General features: G+C 39.9%; 1 protein-coding gene across 1 annotated transcript in view; it reads left to right on the top strand.

Moving 5' to 3' along the window:
• LOC119742186 (histamine H2 receptor-like) overlaps window positions 1–23,288 on the top strand; it is a 28,822-nt gene extending 5,534 nt beyond the window's left edge. Inside the window, exons 2-3 of the mRNA XM_038218225.1 lie at window positions 11,815–12,050; window positions 21,538–23,288. Of these exons, the coding sequence (XP_038074153.1) occupies window positions 11,815–12,050; window positions 21,538–22,702 (1,401 nt within the window). The 3' untranslated portion in view covers window positions 22,703–23,288. The remainder of the gene's footprint in view (window positions 1–11,814; window positions 12,051–21,537) is intronic.
• The last annotated feature ends 664 nt before the right edge of the window (window positions 23,289–23,952 follow it).

Below are 23,952 nucleotides of genomic sequence, written 5' to 3'. Positions count from 1 at the left end.
AAAATATTTACATACATAATATATACGAGGGGAAAAAAGGGATTTTCCCCCTCCAATACTAGCCTTATAGGAACTCTGACAGTAAAAGGATCAGAAAAGAGGCAGCGAAGCACGTGGATGTTTGAAAATAATGGATGGGATGAACAGGTGAAGAGAGGCCGCTGGAAAACATTGTCCCAAAAACGTGTTTATCCGTAAACATGAAATAATTATGTGTGAGCACAACCTCGGATTAGCTGACAGCATGTGGCACTGATGGTGCTGTGTAGAATGATGCTCCGGATGGCTTGCACTCCATTGGCATGTGGAATATTGGTGGAATTGATTGTGTGAAATTAGGATGCTCAAGTGCAAGGTTAATAAACCTAAACCAATTAACAATTTTGGAAATTATTTTGTGCCAAACCAACATAAACGTGAAGTTTGCTCAATATATATAACTCTGTGCAATACACTGGATATATAAAACTCCTGTGTGGCTGGTAAAATAAAAGCTATATACCTTACCACGTATGCGTGGACAACATATACGCCTACTTAGAAATGATGGGAAATCATTTCAAATCTCAAGTTGAACTCCATTTCTAGCCATAACCATGCCGTGTTTAACCAAACATCCGCTCGGACCGGCCGGCTGTTCGGTTGCCACGGTAACAGGCTCTCCACGCCTCCTCCACGTGCTTAGTGATGGTGCTTAAACCGCACCACGGGGCACGTGTGACGAGAGGAGGAGTGTTGTGTCAACAATTTGGATGTTGACGGAATATTTCCACGGTGCCCTATCCATTACAGACTTCGTGTGTGCATTCGGTTCGTTGCAGTATTGTTTCCAACATGGGACAAACATGCTTACATTCTGGGCAAATATACATCCAATTATTCCGTTCTTCACTTCTATATTATATATGTATAATTGTTGATGAAAACATTATTTCCGCGAAATTAATGAAAATATGCCAGATCAGCAGAACAGTTCGTACAACATTTCTTGCTTATGTTCTCAACCTAAATTTCAATGTATACAAGACCAGGCAGGCTTAGTTAAACTAGTCTATAGAACGTCTGCAGAACTGTATCCAGTCGATTTAGAAGGGCTCCTCATACATTAGAAGTCTTTTCATGCATGTGGTCTACACTATGGGTCGGATACAGCTATTCATTTGCGTCACGGTGTAAACCTATTTCAAACCTTTGGGTCAAGGTGAGACTTAAACAAGTCTACTTCACAAGTGGTAGTCAGTGTGTGAGTCAGTGATTCAGTGAGCCTCACTGCTGGGAACAGCGAAACTATATTTTATATGCATTGCAGCCCCTTTTCCTGCATGGTCAAGGAAGTTTAAATTCCACTCCCTATATACTTCTACATTCAGAGGAGGATTTCTTTACATAAAAAAAGAACGAGAAAGGAATATACATGTTCCTTTTTGAATGCAGGAATTATGCAGATTCTGAACAAACCTGTTCAACCTCCTGACGACTACATGGCCGGACCAGAACACAATTTTTGCAGTGCGACTTTTTTTTCCCTGAAAAAGTGGGTCCAAAAATGTTCCGCCCCAAATTTAAATTGAAAAGCAAGCAGGCACTATATATTGCTTTTGTTCAGTTTTGTGGATGGTGTATGTACACAGTGGATGCTTTTTTGCGACGTCACTAAAAAAGAAGAGGGAAAAAAAAGAAGAGGAAAAGAGGGAAAAAAAATGGGGGGGGGGCATGGCCCCCATCGTCCCCCCCCCCCCCGAATCCGCCGTTGGACGACTACCACACTACACAGTATCGAAGCGTTGAAAAGGACTCTGGGTCCTTGTGGAAATTTTTACGTTTGCCTAGGGGTTGTTTACTTTTAGTGAGTAATCGCAATTTGATACCGATACCGAAACCGATAACGACACCGATATTGATACTGATACCGAATCTCAAAAAAATCCTCAAAGTTTATCTACAGCGTGTCCCAATAAACATTGTGCGTGAAGAAGTCGCTGATTTGCTCAAAAGGTAATCTAGCTAATCAAATTTTATATTATTTTAAAGCGTACGGTCTTGTTTAAAATTGGTGAAAATATCAAGAAAATCCATCAATGCAAACCAGAGATATCATTGATTTTGGTATGTTATTTTCCTCCTGCACAATTAGAATCCTGTAGTTCGAGCCAATACATTTCAGCTGTCAAAGAAGATTGCATGTTCATTGTCCTTTCAGATTCTTTGTCAAAGACTAATATACACCTGATATTAGGCATTTCAAGTGGTATTACATTTGAATATACAATGTTATGTACCCAAAATATTATCTGTGAACACCCTTATCCAAAGTTTAATGCAACATAAAGGTCATACACTATTTCAAGCAATGCGTAACACATACCAATAACCCAATAATTGGCATATATAAGCAAATACTAAGTGGAAATTACATTGTGCAAGTCGAAAAATACATAGCCTTACCAAATCAAAGATAATATGTCTGGTTTGCATCGTTGGATTTTCTTGATTGTTTTCACCAATAATAAACAAGACCATAGGCTTGAAAATGCTATAAAATTTGCTTAGCTATTCTGACCAACTTTTGAGAAAATCAGCGATTTTTTCATGCACAATGTTTATGGGGACACGCTGTATACATTTTTATTGAAAAGGTGTATGGTGTCACTGAATATCAAAATGATAAAATACGTACAAGCCACTTTATGATAATTGATTATCATGTCTCTTTCTGAGACTACCTTTCATATCAATGTCAGAATGATACCCTTTTTTTTTTTTTAAAGCCAAGTGCATTAAGAGATGGTAACCTTTAAGGTTTTATTGGTAATGATTTCAATTCAGCGCATCTATACTTATGGCCTTTTCAATGTGTCATAGGCCTATATCGATACATACATATATTTACGTTTGTTTTTAACTTTGAGTAACGTCTTGTGTTTTGTTACTAATTGAAACCTTCAGGCCATTTTGTGGACTCGCACAAAATAGATTAAAGCTCGGCAAGTTATATTCTAATTTGCATCAAATAAATTGGATGGTCTTACACCGAGTTAAACGCCGCACACAATCAACGTGGGAGTATCGCTTTGCCAACACCATAGTCACACCATTTAGGCCTACGCATCACACCAAATGGCGACAGCATGCACTGCTGCGCGTGTTGACTGAACGCCAAATCAAATGTGACTTGTATAGGGAAGAGCGTTTTATGTTTAAAGAAAAAGAAAAGCTAGACTTGACATCCGGATTATCGTTTAATCCTTAACTTGGAAAACGTCACCCATGTTTCTTATTCCTATCTTATTCCTGCTCTTCAATGCGCATAACATACATGTATAATGTACACGATGTACATAATAATGGGAACAAAGCTGTGCATGCTTGATTGTCAAACGTATACCACTTGATGGTTCCTTTAAAACTTGTTTAATATTCATGCCACGTTATCACTTACGCTGCACCATGCTGCTAAATTTGGCCTCTCTTCTTCCGTTCGGTGCGTCATTTGCTACAAATCGAGTGTTCGTGGCTTCAATCACCGCACGTTAAAAAGTCTTAAATTCCACTTAAGGATTGAAGAAACTTCAAAATCTTTCTTTTGCGTGAGTTAGATTGTTCGCCGATGAATGAATAGGGTATAATTTAATCTAATTTCAAGATACATAGGATCATTTGCATCAAGAGCGTAAGATGATGTTTCACATTTTTGAATTGCAATCCTCTGGCGTAGAATCAGTAATGGGGACATGTTTTTTATTCAGCCGATTTGTGTATGTGACGATGAGGTCCCAGTGGACGGACACTCATCGCAGTATTAAACAAATGTCGTTAAATTAAAAAAGTTTGCCCGCAGGTACTCTTTTATAAACAACATTCTATGATTGTTTTTTCCCAACCATAACATTTCAGGTGGAATAATTTCACATGGTATTTGGTTCAGTTTAAACAAGGTTTTCTCATGGGAATCGGTACGTTCGTTCCGGCTGATTACCAATGTTCATGCGTGCCTTTAAGCTTTTATTATTTCCCGCGAGTGCCCATCTAAATAGAATGTCCGAATAATGCACTCATGGAGAAAACACGAATTTAATGATAATCATGTAGTGATACATTAAAACATGAGTGTTTAGTTTGACACCTTTTGTCCACACTCGAAATGTAATATTAAAACAAACCCACATCAGCAGTAATAACATCAGATACTTCGCTACGGGTATTTTTGTGTTACCAAAATCACGTGCTTGACCGAAAATTGCATATTATACACATCAACATCAGCCCTGTCAAATTTCACTCTTGTACAGCGTACCTTAAGATGTAATATCATAATACTAATCAGCAATATATATGCGCATTTCAATGAATGCCCCTCAAGCTTGTATAAAAGTGTAACACAGGGAGTAATCGAGTATTATGCGTTCTCATTACTTGAAGCTTTCTAAAAACCTAGAGATGGGCGAGTGCCTTTATGGTGTCTATTTCTAAATCGCTAATCCGTGGTATGAGCCTATGACGTATCTATACTGTCTCAGGGGAGTGACTGCTTTTACTGTAAGGTTGTAAATTCACAGAGTGAGGTGGTAATCTCCCAAACAGTTCCGCCGACCATATTTCACCCATGTACACGAAGTGAAACTACAGACTGTTCAAAAAGAGAAGGCAATATTATGCATGTCAGTACTATTATTTTTTTTCGTAAGAGTTATGACATACATAATTTGTTATGACTAAACGTGGCATTAAAGTCATTTGATCATGAGTTGAGCGCAATCGAATTTGTTTCACTCAATTCGCAATTTAAATTGAATTGAATAACAGTCAGTCTATCAATTTGTCAACGTGTGTTTTTAAAACCCGCTTCCTCAACAAAATTGATTGAGGAACGATGTGTGTTGTATTCTTTGTTTTATTGTTTTAAACATAAGAGTTGAACTTTGCACGGTAAAGATAACACATATTTTGTCATATTTTCGGCAGTTTTGTTGTTTCTCATTAAAATCTATCAATGTGTCGGCGGAGATTAAAGCTGAAAATTCACAAAGGCTTGTAGATATTTATTAATCATTAACAGTAAAATACGAATAACAAACGACAAACTTTGCAGCTGTCAGAAGTACAAAGGTCTGGGAAATAAAATAATCTACACACACAGTCGGAATGACATCAGTCCGTGGTCTAACCGCCCATGTCTGATTAACATTTCTTTGAATGCGAGTCTTTACATTTTTCTCAACAGCACCTCTTAGAAATATACACAAAATTACAGAAATCACTGGGTTTTATTTGTAGAAACCACACCGTTATGTTTTTTTCTTTTCACAATAAAAAAATGTTATGTTGGACTTTGATTCGTGATCGTTTTTATGCAAGATGAAAAAAGGTATCACATCTCAATATAATAAGCTAGGGATTTCGAAAAAGATATGAAAAAGATTGATCTAAAGCAAACTTTTACCATTTCACCATGACACTAGGAAAAAAAAGACATATAAAACCTCATGACGTCAGCAATCAGAATAATTAACATATTTATTACACTAATACAAAACGAACAGTTCCCATTCCAAGAAAAAAAGTTGGTTTAATGATGCTGATTTGTTTATCTTTATTTTTTGATTTTTTTTTTTACGAAGTATTGTTTTTGGCGTTTTTTATATGTGGTTTTTGAACGAGGTTTTTCAAAAGAACTTAAAAGTACGTTTCAATTTTATATCACGCGTTCTGTAGAGAATGGTATTTTTATTGATTTAAAAAACAACACCATTGAACAAGTCAGATCCCCTCATATGCCATTTGAACAATTTCAGCCCTTACTTAAATTTCCCACAAGCGTCTAGTGTCTGTACAAGTTATGTTTATTTTGTAAGGGTATACACTAATTAGCTTCGTCGGTATCCAGAATTTACTCGTTCAGTATCGGCTTTTCCGGTCCTCTAGATTCTGGCGAACGTGAGACAACTCGTGCAGACACACGGACGCGTGCGCATTATGCGCCGTCAAAATCGGGCGCGCTGTTCGGGGCCTTCGCTAGAAAACCCGCTAAATGATATAACCTGCCCGTGGCGTTGTTCAATTACCGGACAACGCGAGGCTGCCGTACATCTGACAGGTTGTTTTCTGTTTCTGCCTCCGGCCTTAACTCGTATCAACTTTTGGAGACTATCACTATTTACAATCCACACGGCAGCCGTAACTTGTTCAATTTAATTTGCATTCTTTCTAAATGGAATCGGCAGTAACGAATCTGTAAGGGGGGGGGGGTTGCAACCCTCCGTTCAGCAGCTGACTGATGCTACGAAGCTTATAAAATGGGGCCAAAAATAATAAATGGAATGCTTAAGTTCCTCGGCATAATTGTATTCTTGAATTGCCATAGAATACAGGAGAAATCATCGTTTTCTGAAAGCTATAGATCCATCCCTGCTTGGGTATAGGCAGTCCGCTTGGATTACCAATATATCCGGATTACGAAGTCCTATTAAATTTGGTTATTTTCCGACTGCGAGTAATAATTATATTCATTTCTATTTTCCAGAGATATAAGCCGTAATAATCTGCCTGTTATCTGCACGTGCCAGATAAAATTCATCTCGTCAATTTTGACATCTTACGTCACGTTACCGTAGGTGGACGTCATAAGGATTTGCATCCATAATATTGGCATTGGTCTGAAATCCGTTTTAAATTGAATAAAAAAGTCATATTTTATGAAAGTGTTTCCTTTTTCTCCCTTCGTAACCCTGGACTCGTTTCGGTTTCGGCTCCATCTCTGGCTTTTGAATAAGTTTTTTCCCTACACTTTTGTGCAAACCAAATACAAATATTAAGCTTAGGTATCAAGTTATCGCATTCAATTTCCTTACGCAGAAAATGGACTCATATTGAGGTAGCGCCCCTCGTGTTTGACGTTATAGCTCTTGTAGCCAAAGCTGGAGACGAAGCCAACGTTTCGAAAACGTAGCCTGCAATTCTTCACTGCTACCGTTATTTTAACTTCCGATTCAGAAAGCACTAAATGTGACCTAATCCAACAAATTAAGTCCCACGCCGACAAAGTACTCTTGAGGTACCGCCCCTTAAAAACACCTTGCATCATGGAAGTTATTGGGAAATATAAACACACTTCTCCTTTAGCCTATAGATAGAGGATAGATAAAGTGCCGCTTCCTATGTAGTGCATATAAAACTGAAAAGTCCCTGGCCCATTTCGTGGGAGTAGGACGTCAACAATGAGCTTTGCAATCTCCGTCAGCTACCGGACAAATATCGACAAACAATTCACAAGAAGATGAAAAGGCTGGTAGATTTGTTTTTAATCTAATATGCATTTTTATTTCCCTCCTGCAGGGTGGAACGAAATTTCATAATCAGATTTTTTTTTTATTTCAGCATCTCTAAAAAGAATGTGCATGCGTATGCATTCAGAAAACGAACCCGCTAATATGAATAGAATAGAACTCGGATTCAATCTGACTAGGGAATTTTTAGAGTGTACTATTAGAGCACCTCATGAGAAATTGCCTGTGACGACTTCTGGTCAATGTCCGAATACAACTGAGTTGTATATGACTCGTTGACTGGGACTCGGACTCGAGTCCGACTCGAGTCCCATTTCTCTGACTCGGACTCGGACTCGAGTCACGATGACAAATAACTCGGACTCGACCCTGCGGACTCGGACTTGGACTCGGACTCGACCTGCGTGACTCGGGGCTCGACCAAAATTACCGCAAATTACTTTTTTTTCAACACCATAGTACAAATTATTTTTAAGACAATCCTTTCCTCAGCAAGCGGTACAGTCAGTGCGCGTTCAGCTCAAGATTTCATTCAAATACTTTAAGTTGACTCGTGATCGACTCGGACTCGACCTTTGTGACTCATCACTCGCGACTCGGACTCGACCTTCATAACTCGGGACTCGGACTAGGGAGAGGTGACTCGGACTCAATATTTGGTAAAGTGGAATATGTAGGCAATCCTTTGCACCTGAATCCTCCTCGAAGGACAGTTCCGTGTTTTTTTTTTTTAATGCTGTGGTGCAGTACTTGTCTACGTTGAAAGAGCCACATCTAGTCAATTTAACTACACGTGACTGGGTGTACACGACAAATGCTCCCTTTTATGCAATTACGAACATGGTAGCCATTTGTCTAATGAGATTTTTTTCACTTCGCGTCTCCATCCTCATAGTGCTGTTCTAAAACACCTCAATACCCAAAGTCAAAATTTCTTGCTGGGTTATCCAATTAGAGCATCCGAAGCATACAAAGAAGAAAAGATCTCGCTTTTCGAAGGCCACCCCATTCAGTAATTTTGTTTTGAATCTTGTTTTGCGTCCACGCATTTTTCTTTTAATAATGATATTTATATTAACGGGTTCGTTGTAAATGCATACGCAAGCGCATCATTTTTAGAGATGCTGAACTAATAAAAAAAAACCAATCTGATTATGAAAGTTCCACCTTGCAGGAGGGAGCTGAAAATGCATGTTTTAGATTACAAAAAAAAAACTGCCAGCCTTTTCATCTTCTTGTGTATTGTGTGTCGTCCATTTCAGGTATAGACATCAGTTAGTGGCTGGTTTTCCCCCTCATCCCGGCCGCAGATTAAATTGCTGTATTATTCGAGGACGCGTGATCAAAATGGCGATAACTCTCAGGGGTTTAAAACAGAATCAGTCCATCGTCTGCTTCGGTGATTTTTTTTTGCTTCCCTTTTTAAGGAGGATCAATGGGCTCATAATTTATCGAAGGGACGAAAGTTATTATAATCAGCCGATATTTTTATCAGGTGCAAATACTGCGAATTTCATTGCTTCTGCACCTTTCCTATTAAGTGTCTCTGTTTTAATTGTGTTTATTTATTTTACCAAATTAAGCTATCATCAAATGTTGTATACAGAAGCCGAAATGCTTGTTAACTGGGTGATTCTTTTTTTAATTTATCGTTGGAAGAAATCAGGGTATTCCAGTCCAATTGACAATTTTGAAAAGGTGAAAATGTGGCGCCAGCAAATATTGGATTACTTACTGGAGCGTGAGCGAATAAAATCTGGATTAGGCCTAGGTGTAGCAAGGGCGGGGTGGTGTGATTTGTCAGGAGATATTTGAAACAGAAGTGTAACGGGTATTTTTGACATATTACAATGAGATTGCAAATAGCACATATATCTGTGGGCGTCTACTATGTCAGTTGCCGTAAGCCTGGTTCTAGGATACACTTGGCACTGTCCTCAACACATGCTCACAAAAAGTAGTTTGCACGACCACAGTTCTCAATTGCTGTTAACGCTGTCTTTCATTCTTATCAACAGTAGTGTAACACAATTTATTGTTATCACAAAATCGGTAATTTAAGTGTGCTCAACATTTGAATGCCTTCGTCAAAAGGTTTTTGCATTCTGAGTGGTTTTTAGTTGTAATGGACACAATTCTCCATAGAAGACATCGCATCCACTTCTTGTTTAACAATGGAAGTAAGGAAAACGACGGACAACCAAATTGACCATCGGATGATTGCCATTAGATTCACAGTGCGTTTGTCTTCTTGGAAGCAAGCATTCTGAGAATCTTTTTTAAAAAGCTTCTAGGACCAATCCGTGTTGATTTAAACTTGCACACTATCAACCAAATCACACAAATTATCTGAAGAAAATCCCAAGTGGCACTTGTCTAGGGGCTGTGACTTTCCTGATCAGATTGCTAAAATTTATAATTAACTAGTTTGGAAATTAAGGCATTAACTTTCTTTTTGATTGTTCGTTAAATCCCATTTTCTTGTAAAGGCTATACATTTTCATTACGCCATTTTAAGAAACGATAGATTACCAAAGAGTGGGAATTGAAAATCAAGATTTAATCATTGAACATATATTATATTTAGATATTAGACTTCAGATATTAGATATAACATCGACAAACGTTTGTGATTGAATTTGTTCGTTAAACTTAATTCTTTCTGGTGTTGCAGATGTTAAAGAAATATCATCATTGTATTTTTTCAGGTATAAAAAAAGCAATTTAGCCTAAGTCATTAGACGACTTGCAAGGGAATCGTCATTATAATTTTGAAAAAAAAAATAACCCTGATGATTTTCCCTTGATCAGACTCCTTCCAAAAGCATGCAAATCCACTGTTAACTTTAAAGCAAATATTTTATTTTTGTAGTGTATGCACATTTTCTCCCCATAAATTTCCTATTCAGATCCACTTGTGCATATCAAGCCTTTCATCATATATCGCATCACTTGCGTCATTACGATAACAGCGTTTGTTTGAGAGATAGCCTCTCTGTCAGTGGAATGATATCGCTGAAATGCGGCACAATGTAGATAACTAATAGGAGCCAATCAAGACTTCTCGGTACGTTGTGGTTGTATGTAAAAAAAAAAATCTTGGTCATCCTTTTTGGAAAAAAACCCTCGAAATAGGCCTTCGTTTATTTTGCAATAAATTGCTAACGTGAAAGAAAATAATGAAATTAGAACCTTTGTGTCAATTGCTGTTATTCTCTGCAATGTGTACAATCTTGTAAATAATGAAGATTAGCGGGGCCTTAATGGGTAATTAGAACATTACAAGACCTACAATACAAAGGATCCAATTATTCTGTAAACACTCATCACTGCATGCACTCCCAGTCTCCGAATGCACATAACTTTTGAATGGCGTCGGAATGGTTTCGCTTGGTACGCTTTCCATATGCAAATGTGTATCCTACAAAGTGACAATTAACATAAAACCAAAGCTAACTGTGACAAGCCACGTCAAAAGCGATTAGGTGGCTTAGGTGACCAGTGTAATAACAAATGACCACGAAGACCTCTGCTATCGCACTGTCTGGGATACTTGACAGGTCAGTATCCCGCGTGTCCCTTGACCATAAACTCCGTTGGATCGAGAGAGCAAAGAATTGATAGAGACAGCCAGTCACTCCCCCTCCAATCTCCCACTCGATCCATTCGCTCCAGAAGATGTAATGCTTTGTGATTTGAGTGCAGGTTTTCCTGTCTTCAGGGATTCTGATGCCCGGCACAGAATCTACTCACTGGAAGTTGAATGAACAATTTAAGCACGAAGGTGAAGCATGAAGTCAACGTACGGAATCCTACGTTTGACTATGTTGTGCATCGGAGTGACAAAGTTGGGCAGAAATCACAATTTCAGCGGTTATAATTCCGGAAATAACAAGGAAGTGCAGGGATTAGGTGACCTTTTGGATTCACGAAGGCCGCAATGTAGGAATAAAGCCGTTGGTAGGGAATATGGACATAACAAATCCAGACCAACTGATTGCATTTTTGACCTTTCAGGGGAATATAGCCCTCTTTTTTACACTGTTATTTAACACTGTGTCTATCAAACGTTTCCACACTTTCAGGGGCTGATCCATGAATGTTTGCAAGGGGGGGGGGGGGGTTATCAGCAAAACATTGACTGTAGACGGGATTTTTTGCCCGGACATTTGGTTCCGTAAAACCAATAGGTGGGTGGGTTGGCGGGGGGGGGGGGGGGGCTGTACCATAATTTTAATGGGGGCGCTGTTCAAACGCGACGATTAATAACACTATATTACAGGATAGTGTATAGATACCCCCCTAAACCCAGCAGGCTCTGTCCGTACTATTTTGTTTTGGGGGTCAGAGCAGGGGGGGGGGTGGTATCATTATTTGTTATTAATTTCTATGGAGTCTACAGGAAATCATGCAAATACTTGGGGAGGTTTTGTCACAGCGGTTGAAATGAGACACTGGGAACGAGCTCGCTGTGCACCACAAAAACGCTCAAACCATAACAATGTTTTACCCTTTTCTTCACCCCATCCAGGTGTGTTACGTAGTGCATCGTACCCGCAGTATCACCACAGTGACCGGTATGTGCATCACCTCCTTGGCCCTGGCTGACTTATTTCGAGGCATACTCGTCCTTCCCATAGTCATCTTCGCCTCTATATTTGGCGGCGAGTGGGCCTTGGGCGATGTGGTGTGTTCCCTGAGTGGGCTTTGGTACACGCTGTTTGGTACGGCCAGCGTGATGACACTTGCTGCCGTCTCTATCGACAGGTAAGGAAAGAGCTGTACTTCCATTCTGAAAGGTGCCTGGTCAGATTTGCCCGGCATCCGGGATATAATTGGCCTGAAACTTTATCCTACAGGGTGAAAATGGACACATTCTGGGTCAAAACGACAACTCTCTGACTCATTTTCCGGGTCATTTGACCCGGAAACCTTAGCAAAAGTGTCATTCTCACTTGGAAAGATTCAATCTGACTAGGGACAGTTAAGAGTGTACTAAGCACCTCATGACAAATTGTCTGTGACGACTTCTTGGCAAAGTCAAAGTCAAAGTCAAGGTTTGCGAGTGGGATAAGACCATGCTTATAGACGTGTCGATGCACAAAAGCCATGCTCAGAAGTGTCTGCATTTGAATACATTAGCGTCGCTCGGGTCTGGCACCCACATTCAATAAAATCACAAATTCTATGACAGATGTGCGGTCCCTAAATGTTTTCTAATACTTCATTCATAAGACTCCATTGCTACCCATACTGTATCCAGTAACCCGAATACAGCACCAACCCTGTAACTAAAAGGGAGTCCGAGACCTAAGTGTTTAAACACCAATGCTGTAAATAAATGTGAACTCGGATCTAAATGTAGCCACATCCCTGGTATACGTATAATTTATGTACCCGAGATCTGCATGTGGCTAAAAAAATTTCCCTTAATTTTTGTAGACCGGAACTTCAATGTACAGCCTTTACCTCAGTTTTGCACTAACTCGTAAATAAATGTTGCCTGGGACCTAAATGTTGTAGCAACAACCCTGAACTGAAATGTAGCGCTGAACAAAAATGTAGACCAACTCTACAGGGTGAGTAAAAAAAATCCCGAAACCCAAATGACGGGACTATTGTTTTGTTGAAGTTCTGCATGTAAAAGCACTTTCAAAATCTAGGATATGAAAGCCCAATTTATAAGCTTTCTTTTAGTATGAGAATCATTCAAATCACTTGTGTACTTTTCAAGTTACGGAATTTTAAACACAACCACCGTTTTAAAGTTCTGTCCACGGATCACAAAAAAGTGTGCTTTCTTTCAGCAACACGAAAACAATTCACACGCATCCTATGTGATTTGTTTTTGTTTTGCTGAAAGAACACTTACCTTTTTGTGATCCATGGACAGAACTTTAAAATGGTGGTTGTGTGTACAATTCCGTAACTTGACAATTACATAAGTGATTTGAATGATTCCTGTACTAAAAGAAAGCTTATGAATGGGACTTTTACATTCTAGATTTTGAAAGTGCTACATGCAGAACTTCACTAAAACAACGGTCCCAACATTTGGGTTTCGTGTTTTGGACTCACCCTGTATAACTTAATGTGCCCCCCACGTATACTTTATCCCAGATCTTAAATGTAGCCCACCTCATAGGTGCGACCGTCTCTTTGATCTCGTCCAATCTTGTTGCTCGCATGCACAGATGAAAAACCTAACTGGCTTATTGTTTCAAATTTGGCCTGCTTGTGCACTGAACGTCTTTTTAAAAGCATTATACCACAAGTCATGAACCCGTTACTTCGCCAATGAGTTTTTTTTGGAAACCTGGGTAACAATTTAAATGGTTGATTTCGTCATACTCGCTAAAATATGGATCAGGATTACAAATTAATGTGTTTCTCGGTACGGATCGGAGATGCGAGAATTAGAGTGGGCCCAATGTCATTATGTCCCATTACCCTTGAAATATTATGACAGGTTCATGTTACCGCGAAAGTGTAATAGATACGTGTAATACAGCAAAACTGGTAATGTCAAGACAAACCTACAGACACCACATATAGGAAGATTATATTTCGCTCAGACCTTCTGATCCTTTTTCGTCATCCGGTTAAATTTTTTCAAGAGGGTCCTCTTGATAACGCGCCTGCAATGAACCTCTCCTTGTCCCCAGTAAATCATCATTGTACCGTTTCCGGTGCTATCCGGTTCGCGAGTTCCGTGAACCGTCCTTATATAAGTGAAGTACTCCGTGCTCCCTTTGGTATTTATAAACTCATCATCTACTCGTTATAATCTGTAATCTCATCCTCGGCGGAGGAGGGAAAACTTCTCAGAGAGAAATTACCATGGCGCCGGATGTTAAGACTTAACGCCGTGTCGAGAGAGCGTGCAACACACACTGTGCATTGAGGGAGTTAATGCCGTCGAACAGAGCATTACTTTAAAGAGGTGACCCCGTGAAGAAGGCTTTTCCTTGTGTTTGTTTTTCCTTGAGAGAAGAAGCTGCTGAAAGTTTTGAATTTGAATATAAACCTCACACGTAATTTAAAGGGAATGTACAACATTTGCTTTTGCTGCAATTTTCAGAAATAAATGGATCTGGAGAATTAGTATGTTAGGCTATAGCAAATATTGTTCCACTGACTTGTTTCACGTTTTGGATGCGTAGATGCTGGAAAAACCAAGAAAACCAATCATATTCTTGTAGTCTGGTTCCCTGACCCCACTTAAGATGAAACGGAGCAATTTATAGACTTTGGGGAATTGTACGATCAGAGAATCCGTCTAGCAGGCTTGTAGTCTTCATAGGTGTGCAATCAATTGCAAAGAAAATGCAGACGAACTAAATATGAAAAACTAGGAGCACTTTTTGAAAAAAGCCAGTTTTCTCCGACGGTGGTCGGCCGACCAGCATTGGAAAAATAAAAATTTTCTTGAAAATGTCAGCACACCGGGAGCCACAACTTTACAGGATGCTTTAGACTGCATTCCCTAACAATCAAGTAAGATATTTTGTGATAATTTGATAATTTCGTTTTTTGATGTTTGCAAATGTTGTATCTTCCCTTTAAATTTAGATATAGGTAGTTCAGACCTAGGAACCGGCTACGTCTAATACAGAATGCACCCTAGGTAATTAAATTTAGTCTTCGATTTGTCTCCGGTACTTTGTTTTACTGGACTTCCCTTAAAAAAGGCGAGCTGGTTTTATTAAATTTGCATGGTGTTATTATGTATATCGACCGCACGGTGTTTGCGACCCGAGTTTTTCAGTGTATCACATAATTTACTGGGAAGCTTGAAAGAAACCTCGGGGTGTTGCATACGACCTATGCCCATATCAAGGACTTGTTTATAATTACATTAACCTCTATAGTTACAGGGAGACACTGTAAGCAACAGTTACATTTGCCAAGTTGGGGCCCAAGTATTAAATTCACATCACATGTTTCGAACATTTTTTTTGTCATTGAGTTAAACTTTCTATACACTGATCAGAAAGTTTGTGTGCATGTGTATATTAAAAGAAGCTACGAGAAATATGATGGGTCTGACACCTTTGATTCTAATATAATAACAATAGTTGTCATTATCGGAAACTTCCATTGAACTTATCTCAATTTCGGGGATCATTAGAGAGTTCCACGCTCAAAATTTGAAGAAAAACCCCAGCTTGCTGGGTACTGTTTGAAAGGACGACCAAACCCAACTATTGCACATAGGTCCCGCCTTAGCAATTTGTAACGTTTGTCACGTACGCCACTGAATACGTCCATTTGGAGATTGATACAGAATGGATTGCAGTGAATGGATTGCAGTGTATGGATTGCAGTGTTGCATCCCGGATTTAGGGTCGCGGGGGGTGCTACAATGGCTAATGTGTTTTCACAAAAAGAGAAATTGTCAAATTGCTTGTTGTCCGTAAAAGTGAATGGTCAAAAGGGATGGGATGTATTTCTACTGTACTGAGAAAATGGCGCCCGGGGAGTTGGATCCTTCGGCTGCAATTACATCTTCTGCAACCAAGTATAGTCAATGACCATAATGCGCATGCGTCAGTTGGTAATGAAATGGTTCTCAGACTTAACATCCCTTAAAAAAACCTCCAGAGCCCAATGAGAAGAAAAGGCTAAGTGTTATTAATTATCGATCATCAGGACCTGATTGAACACAATGTTGGGAAGAAAATTAACTTTTGGGGGGAAAAATGAATATGAAAAATCCATCTCCGATTCGAACCCATAACCTGCAGCATTTCAAAACCGCAGATTCAACACAGCACGCTATAGCGAAACCGCACTGACTGCCCTGTAATATAAGTAAGCTAACTTATTCCGAATCAGGAGTTTATTGTATTCGTTAACGTGTTATGCTTCACGCATGCGCATTACGGTCAGTTACTTTACCGAGATGGAAATAAAATGTTTGCCTCCCCCCCCCGGCTGGATATGCCGCCAGCCCACTCTCCATCTATACTTCGCTCTCGGGTCTCGGGATATTTTGTCAAAAATATATCGTCGTACGAAAAAAAAGGCTCTCCATGCACAAAACACACTGAGGATCGCTGTGCCTGCGTACCTGCAACTGCAATTTGGGAGAATCAAATTAAGTTCCGATCGAGCCACCAATATGACACGAGCGACACCCAGCAAATGAAACAAAAACAAGCTCACTGTTGATAGATCTCGCTACTCACAATTCGGTGTACTTCATAATCTCCCTAAATACATACACAGCTTTTGTTTTCAGAGCAAACATACTGAAATTTGTATCCTTGTGGAGACATTTCTTTGTTCTCGTGTAGTAAAGTTTTCGAGTCTGAAAGTGTAGTTTCAAAATGCTCTTATTTTGACCAAAATTAATTTCCTTGGGTGAAATTCAGAGTTAATATCCCTTTTCTGAAACTCTTCTATTGCGACAGATCAACCCACCTTGGAAATTCCTAGATTTTTTTTTTTAGTAAAATCCATAATATCTATTTCGTGAAATCTTGTGGAGACGTATTAATCTATGTGAAGACGTATACAATCTTTTGTTCCCTATTTTGTGCATGTCTCCAGAGGGCACGGTGGGTCAGATCTCCCAACCTGACGAACGAACAGCTGAAGCCAATGTAACGCTTTTGCTTTTAATGTTCCAATTTATATTAAAACTTTGCCATGCAGTCCCTGGCCATCACCTTTGCAATACAAAGTTCAGTTAGATGACAGTTGCACTAAAGACTGTGTTAAGTCTCTCCTTTAAGAGTTTGAGAACCAGAGGAACTCAAAATTTCGGACAGTGTGTTCTGCCCGTCAAAAAAGGGAGATTTGTATGCAAATTTACTCTTAAAGCCATATAATAGGATCATTTGCTTTTCATGCATTTTATTCATTTCCAGTAATAACACCTCTCACTTTCCAAAGAAGAATTTTCAGTACCTAACCTGTTGAGGTTGGAGCCCAGTGGATATTACATTTTTCAAAAAGCAGTGAAAAACCATGCACAACCTCTTTGTTTCCAAAAATCAGCCAATTAGTTGATTGTTGGAAATCACCTATAGGCCTATATACAGTTCTTAAATTCTTCTAAATGCCATACTGTACAGCAAGCCAGATGGAATAATTTCACAGGGTGTTTAGTACCAGTACGAGCTTCAATCCACGTAAACTTTTTGATAACAATTCGGTAGATTAATATACTTTTGGGATAAATGCAAATGATCCTATTATGTGCCTTTGATGTAAAAGTTCGTTAGAAATTAGCGCGACATTTTTTAAATTTAAAACGATTGCGCGAAAATATATATATACAATATATATAGCAATGGTGCCATATATTCATCATCAAAAGCCAACAACCGAACTTTATTCATCCTCATTCATCCGGATTTGGTCAACATTAAATCGTTTGCTTCATTTTAAAGGTCTTTGTCTCAAGAAATCAAAATAATGTCTTAGATTAAGGGAGAAAACGTTGCAAAACCTCGTTTGTTTGATACATGTGACAAGGCAACCGTCTTGTACCTTGTCTATACGTTTGTCAAGCATCAAATTATGAGTCAAACATCCAACAATGATTTGCGCCGTATAAACTTCATATGACGACAATTCACTATAATATATATGAGGTCGCATTCTAGCTTCACAAATATTATGTATACACACGGCGAACCTATATAGGGCCTACGTTACTTTGAAGAACATTTGTGAAAAAGAAACTTACATGACTTGAATGAAGATTAGCCGCACTCCAACTGCTCGATTTCTGAGGACCACATTTTCTACCACAAAATTTCTTTGCGCAGAAATTACACACAATTTTCTTTCTATGTTGAACGTTAATATTTTTAACGATCTTTCCAGATATTATCATTTTGTAGTCGCGTTTTAGAGCCCGAAAGGACACTGTCGCGAAAGTGTCTTTTCATTTTTGTTTTTGTCTCAATAAACCTTCTAAATGATCTTGCAGTACGCGTTCATTTCCGATGGCAAGATTTCAGAGTTAAAAGGGTCATCGTATATCGGAAACCCTCTCTGAAATGGCGAAACCAGAGCCGTTCGGCTAAATTGACTGCAAACCATCTCGGCAGCCAGCTTTATACTTCCGACGGGCGGATCAATAATTAAACCTTGTCGACCAAGTATTGAGTTACATTAATATTCTCATCAACTCTGGTGAAGTGTAGGAATACATGTATTCGGCTAAAACATTGTATTTAAAATTACAAAAACCGTGTCTACAGCACTGGTAGAAATAATTAATGCTATTAATTAATGTCTGTAATGTTAGTATTCAGATTAATCTACATTTTCTGCTCAGGAGGGGATGTTTGTCACCTCTAAATATTGACTTCTGTCCAAATTCCAAAGAGTGAAATTAGGGACTAGCTATTTAAAGTAAAAATCAGTTTCAGATTGAAATACTCTGAAAAAAAACCCATGGAACCTGGAGTGAAACACCATACTTGTTTGAATGAACTTCACTAAAAACTTCACTAAGAAGTGCGTCCCTATAGTTTCAGTTGTTGGCATTGTCTTTGTGTCGGAATAGCGTAAATTTCAACTCTTTGGAGATATGGGAAAGTAAACATCAGCTTATTGATAAACAAAGTCTAGGGGAACAGTTGTATGCGAAAAACAGCAGAATATGGCCATTACAGAATCATACCTGAGAAGAGGATAATTTATGGTTTTCATTTTTATGACAAACTGAAGCAACTAAACAGCAAGTCACTATTTTGCTACCCAAAAAGGTTTCCATGATGCCCTACGTAGAGTTTCGGTCAATGACTTTGCTTTCCTCATTCGCATTTTGATGTAATGTATGGGACTATGCATAAAATATATATGGGCCTAACAAACCACAGTATTTTGTTTTAAATTGAAGCAACTATAATCAGCACATCATTAGCAAAACAAAGGCTTCAATGACGTCACTTGTATAGACATTCGGCTTTTTAATGCTTTCCCCACAAGCATTCAGATGTAATGTTGATGTCGTAATTATTGAGGGATATGCTTACCAAACCAAAGTCTTTTTTTTTTTTTAATTGAAGCAACTGCAACGAGCACATCATTAGCAAAACAAAGGCTTCCACGTCACTTAGAATCTAAGTGAATCTTTTTTTCATACATATTTGAGAACTACCCATCTCTGCACAATCTACCTTTTCTGTCAAATATATTGTATTTTTTTAATCGAAAACTATAGTGAATGATATCTGAAGAAAAATAATAGCCTCGATTAGGTACCGGTTGTAAACGATGTCAGCATACTTGCGCGCTTGTAGGGAAAACAGGGCACTTATTGCATCATCATGAATACATCAATTTGTATTCATTTTCCTAATTGTGGGATATTTTTGAGAAAATTTAAGACATACTAATGGAAAAGAATACCCTAACCTAAAACAAATGCAATTTTCAAAATGGTGAGCCTTCCAAAGAGAAGTAAACTGCACTTTCTGAAGTACAATCCACTAGGCCTATACTCGGCAAAAGTCCCCAAAACGGGAATGAAAAAGAGACAACAACATCAAAGAGTGCAGTGTCGTCTTCGTCGCGTGAGAATCTCATTTCGCCCATTTGAGGGTTGCTGAGTGAATCTTTCATGCTCTTAATTAAGAACCCGCAGGTTACCGTATAGACAAACTAATTATCCCGCGGGATGGGTAACCAAGCCATCGTGGTTTCGCTTTGGCTAAATGAAAAGTGCAAACTGTGACACGTAGATGTGGATTCATATAGATCTACTATACGTGGTTGACATGCCAAGAGGAGGTTCATAAAATAATGCAATCAACGGGGCGTCTTCACTGATTCGCCCGTTAGGCGGGGAACTTCGCTCAAGTGAACAATGAACGCACATACATAAACACACAAGGCAGATTTATTTATAAAAGCACATTTGCTTGAGCAACTGGCCAATAAACACGAAAGCCGCTTTATAGCAATGATACATGAAATGTGTCTTCGAGGCCTCAGCGAGGGCACATGATAATACGGCAGCCCAACACAGTATAGTTAAACTCGGTATACGGACTATCATTGCAAATATTTTCTTGTATCTTGAGATATTTTTCTTCTCTATTTTGTTGCTTTCAGGTGTTTTTTTTTTTCAGGGACAAAACCCTACAATTTAATAAACTTTAGTATCAGTGGCGTAACTAGGGTTTAATTTTTTTTTTGGGGGGGGGGGGGGGGTTCCTGGAAGTGCATTTTGTCAAGGGGTGCCCCTTGACAAAATGCACCCCCAGATGCCCTCCCCCAGGTTAAACCCTAGTTACGCCCCAAGTTAATTAAACCCGGCCCGAGTTATCAACAGTTCATTGTTTTTATTCAAGATTTTAAACGAGAGGCATCGATTCAAGATTTTAAACGGGAGGGGGGGGGCGGGGCGGATGGGCACACGTGTGTGTGTATGTGGGGGGGGGGGGGATCCGCTGTGAGGGGGACACACCCGCCCCCCCCCCCATGGATCAATAAAACACAGAATCAGCCTTTAAAAAGTCGTTTGCGTACTCTCTTTTAAAAAGGGCCTTTAGGGGGATCTGTTTGCGAGGCCCCCCACTAGACCCACCAGTTAACGGCAGACAGTCTCCCTTTACTATCGAGGCCCACAATTGCCAAGAGCACGAAGAGACGAGAAAATAAAACATTACCGACAGGCAAGAGAACATGATGGAAATACGGATTTGACCTGGGTAACATTTAGCGGAAGGAGCGGCAAACGCAGTCGTTGTAGCGGGTCTGATGACTCCTTAATCACCCACTTGGAAACTGCAAATCTCGGCAGTGTCGCTGTTTGTTCTCGGTAGAAAACAACATGCCGTGTGGTTGCCCTTTGGTGCCGTGCTAAATCACCTGTGGGGTTTCATTTAGAATCCATGACAACAAACAGCGTTTTTTTTGCCTCGCATGAAACCATGACCACCATTCGTATCCAGGGGAGATGATAGCATTTGTTAAAATCGTGACGCAGTCCTTTCGTGTCCCGTTCAGTTGTTGAGTGTTCGGTAAACACTGAACTGCTGACATCAACCGTAGAAATGGTCTTTTTCTTGAGGTAGAATTAGACGTAACGCTTGAAGACATATTACAAAAATAGATGTTGGCATTAAACATAATTGTTATGTATTGGCCCTAGGCTTCAGCCAAGCTTTACTGCCAGTATGGGGGTTGATGTTACATTCATTTTAAAGGCTATAAAATAATAATAGACCTGGGGTTTTTTTCAACACTTCTGATTAAATCTCATTTTCCTTTTGCATGTTTACAGATATGTAGCTATACTGAAGCCGTTGAAGTACACGTCTATTATAACCACCGCGCGAGCAGCGTTCTTCATCTGTCTCATTTGGCTGGTATCCATCCTGATGGCATTGCTACCGATAATGGGCTGGTCCCGCTACGGTTTCAGCCCGTGGAACGGCATATGCATCGCCAATTGGATTGAATACAAACCCTACGCGTGTTTCTACCTCAGTATATCGTTTCTCTTGCCATTCTCCGTCCTGGTATTCTGCTATTATAACATATTCAAGGTGGCCCGGCACCAGTCCAGACGAGTGATGTCACTGGAGGTGACGTCAGTCGATGGGCGGGGCTCCACTGGGTTGGGGCTGAACTCGAGACTAAGGCCGGGCCGGCCAGACAAACGCCCTCGTCTGGTCATGAGGAAAGAGAAGAAAGCAGCCATGACTTTATTCACAGTAATGGGTGTGTTCATACTGTGCGTCACACCTTACAATGTTGTGCACCTTGCCTATGCCTTTGAAGGTTCATTCAACCTCACAGTGGCCCTCGGTGTCACCTCAATGCTTTCGTTTGTAAACTCGGCAGCTAATCCTCTCATATACGGCATATTGAACCGTAAGTTTCGCCACGTGTTCCTGGAGGTTCTCAAATGCCGCTATTGCCCGCGCTGCTGCTGTGGGGCTGGCGCCGGACCCGATGGCTTCCAACACGATGATATCCCTTCGGATATGCCCACAGCGAGCATGGGGCACAGACTCAAGCCGATACCACGTGACAGCGGCTACATGACGTCATACACGCAGACCACGACCAGTACGCGCAACTGCGTGCCCGATATCTTCGCCGCGTCGGTGACTTCGACCAGCAACACGCTAGCTTCTCTTGGAGGCAACATGAAGTCCATCGCTCGGATCGCCCAGGGACAACTCCCAATGATTGAAGACATCTCATCTGATGATGAGGAACTAGCCAGCCCTGGAATCATGAAGAATGGTCGGTTGCCACAATCCAAGATCGGCCTGCGAGCAAGGTTTGTGGATGTCACCGAAGCGCCTCAATCGTCAGTGGATAATACCTCGGATCCATCCGACGCGATTCCGGGAACCAGTATGAGCAAAGACTCGGGTCAGAAATCACCGCTAGATAATAATGACTTCAGACTTATCCTGTCCCCAACTGCTCTATAATTCACGACGAAAATATAGCGTTCGTCACGGTCGGCCTGCAGCGAAGGCAATCAATGCGGACGCACTCGCATATTCCCAGATTGTTGTCCTTGTCGGGAAGAAAAACAAACGTAGAATCCATAAGTTAGCAGGAGGTTGTGGCCAGTGTAGTATATACTGCCTCGAGGAACAAAGCTGGAAAAGTAGTCTGTTTCAGTCGTCTCCATTTTAATAGACGGTGGCCGCGGCGCGCGATGGCACATCACACATCATCAACGATCAAGATTTGTCTGTAAATTTGGTTCACACTTGCCTTTCTTAAATGTCATTAATGTACTCAGATTCACGGATAATTATAGTTGATTACAAGTTTTAGGCCCGTTACCAGCCTGGTGTGAGGGTTGGGTCTGGGTTTTTTTTTGAGGGGGGTAAAATTGACCTTTTTTACTAAATCTTAAGACTTTATTTCGGCAAGTTATCTTGCAGTTCGCATTGACAAAATAAACCGAAGATTCCCACCATATTTTCTCTACGGGCACGGCCAATTTTGGTGCGGTTGTGTAGGTAGGATGATTAAAATAATACGGACTGGGGCATGTAGGCTCGTGTAGGTGTGTTTTCCCTGCCGAGTTTGATCCCACGCGTACATGGCCTATTTCTTTAGCGCCTATTTCTTACTTAGGACTACATGTATGTTGACGTGAGCGTTGTGCCCTTTTTACATAAATTAATTTGAGACAAACATGATATAATTAAAGACGTCTTCTTTATCAAACAGTAAGGCCTACACCTTATCAAACAACACAAAATCTATACAAGCTGAAGAGCTTAACGTTCATATCCCAGCAATATCCATATTTAATGTGCAAAACGATTTTCTTCTTGGGAAACGTTTCCCCGACTGGAGAATAGACTAAAGACGACGAGATGTGATCAGTAGAAACTGTTAGTACGGTTAATACGTTACGATTTGGGGGCAATGGCAATCAAACCTGGTGTTTCTGCATTCAAATCTGGAAAAATATCTATATCAACTTACAACTTATGATGTGGTGAGTGTCAAAAGAAAGTGTTCTTTTTTTACTTTTATTTGTTATAATAAAAGAAATATGTTTCTGTCGTGTTCACAATGTGAAGTGAGTTTTCACACGTGTTATGAGTTATGGGGTACGAATGGCTTATAGCAATTAGAACACAAAACATCTATACTGAAGACGATTAAAACTACGGGGCGACATGTAATTTCAAGCATTTAATGTTTCAGAGTGATA

The sequence above is a fragment of the Patiria miniata genome, unplaced genomic scaffold, assembly GCF_015706575.1.
Source record: "Patiria miniata isolate m_02_andy unplaced genomic scaffold, ASM1570657v1 HiC_scaffold_5, whole genome shotgun sequence".
NCBI lineage: Eukaryota > Metazoa > Echinodermata > Asteroidea > Valvatida > Asterinidae > Patiria > Patiria miniata.
Note: the sequence above shows the minus strand (reverse complement) of the source record. Positions and strands in the feature narration are given on the sequence as shown.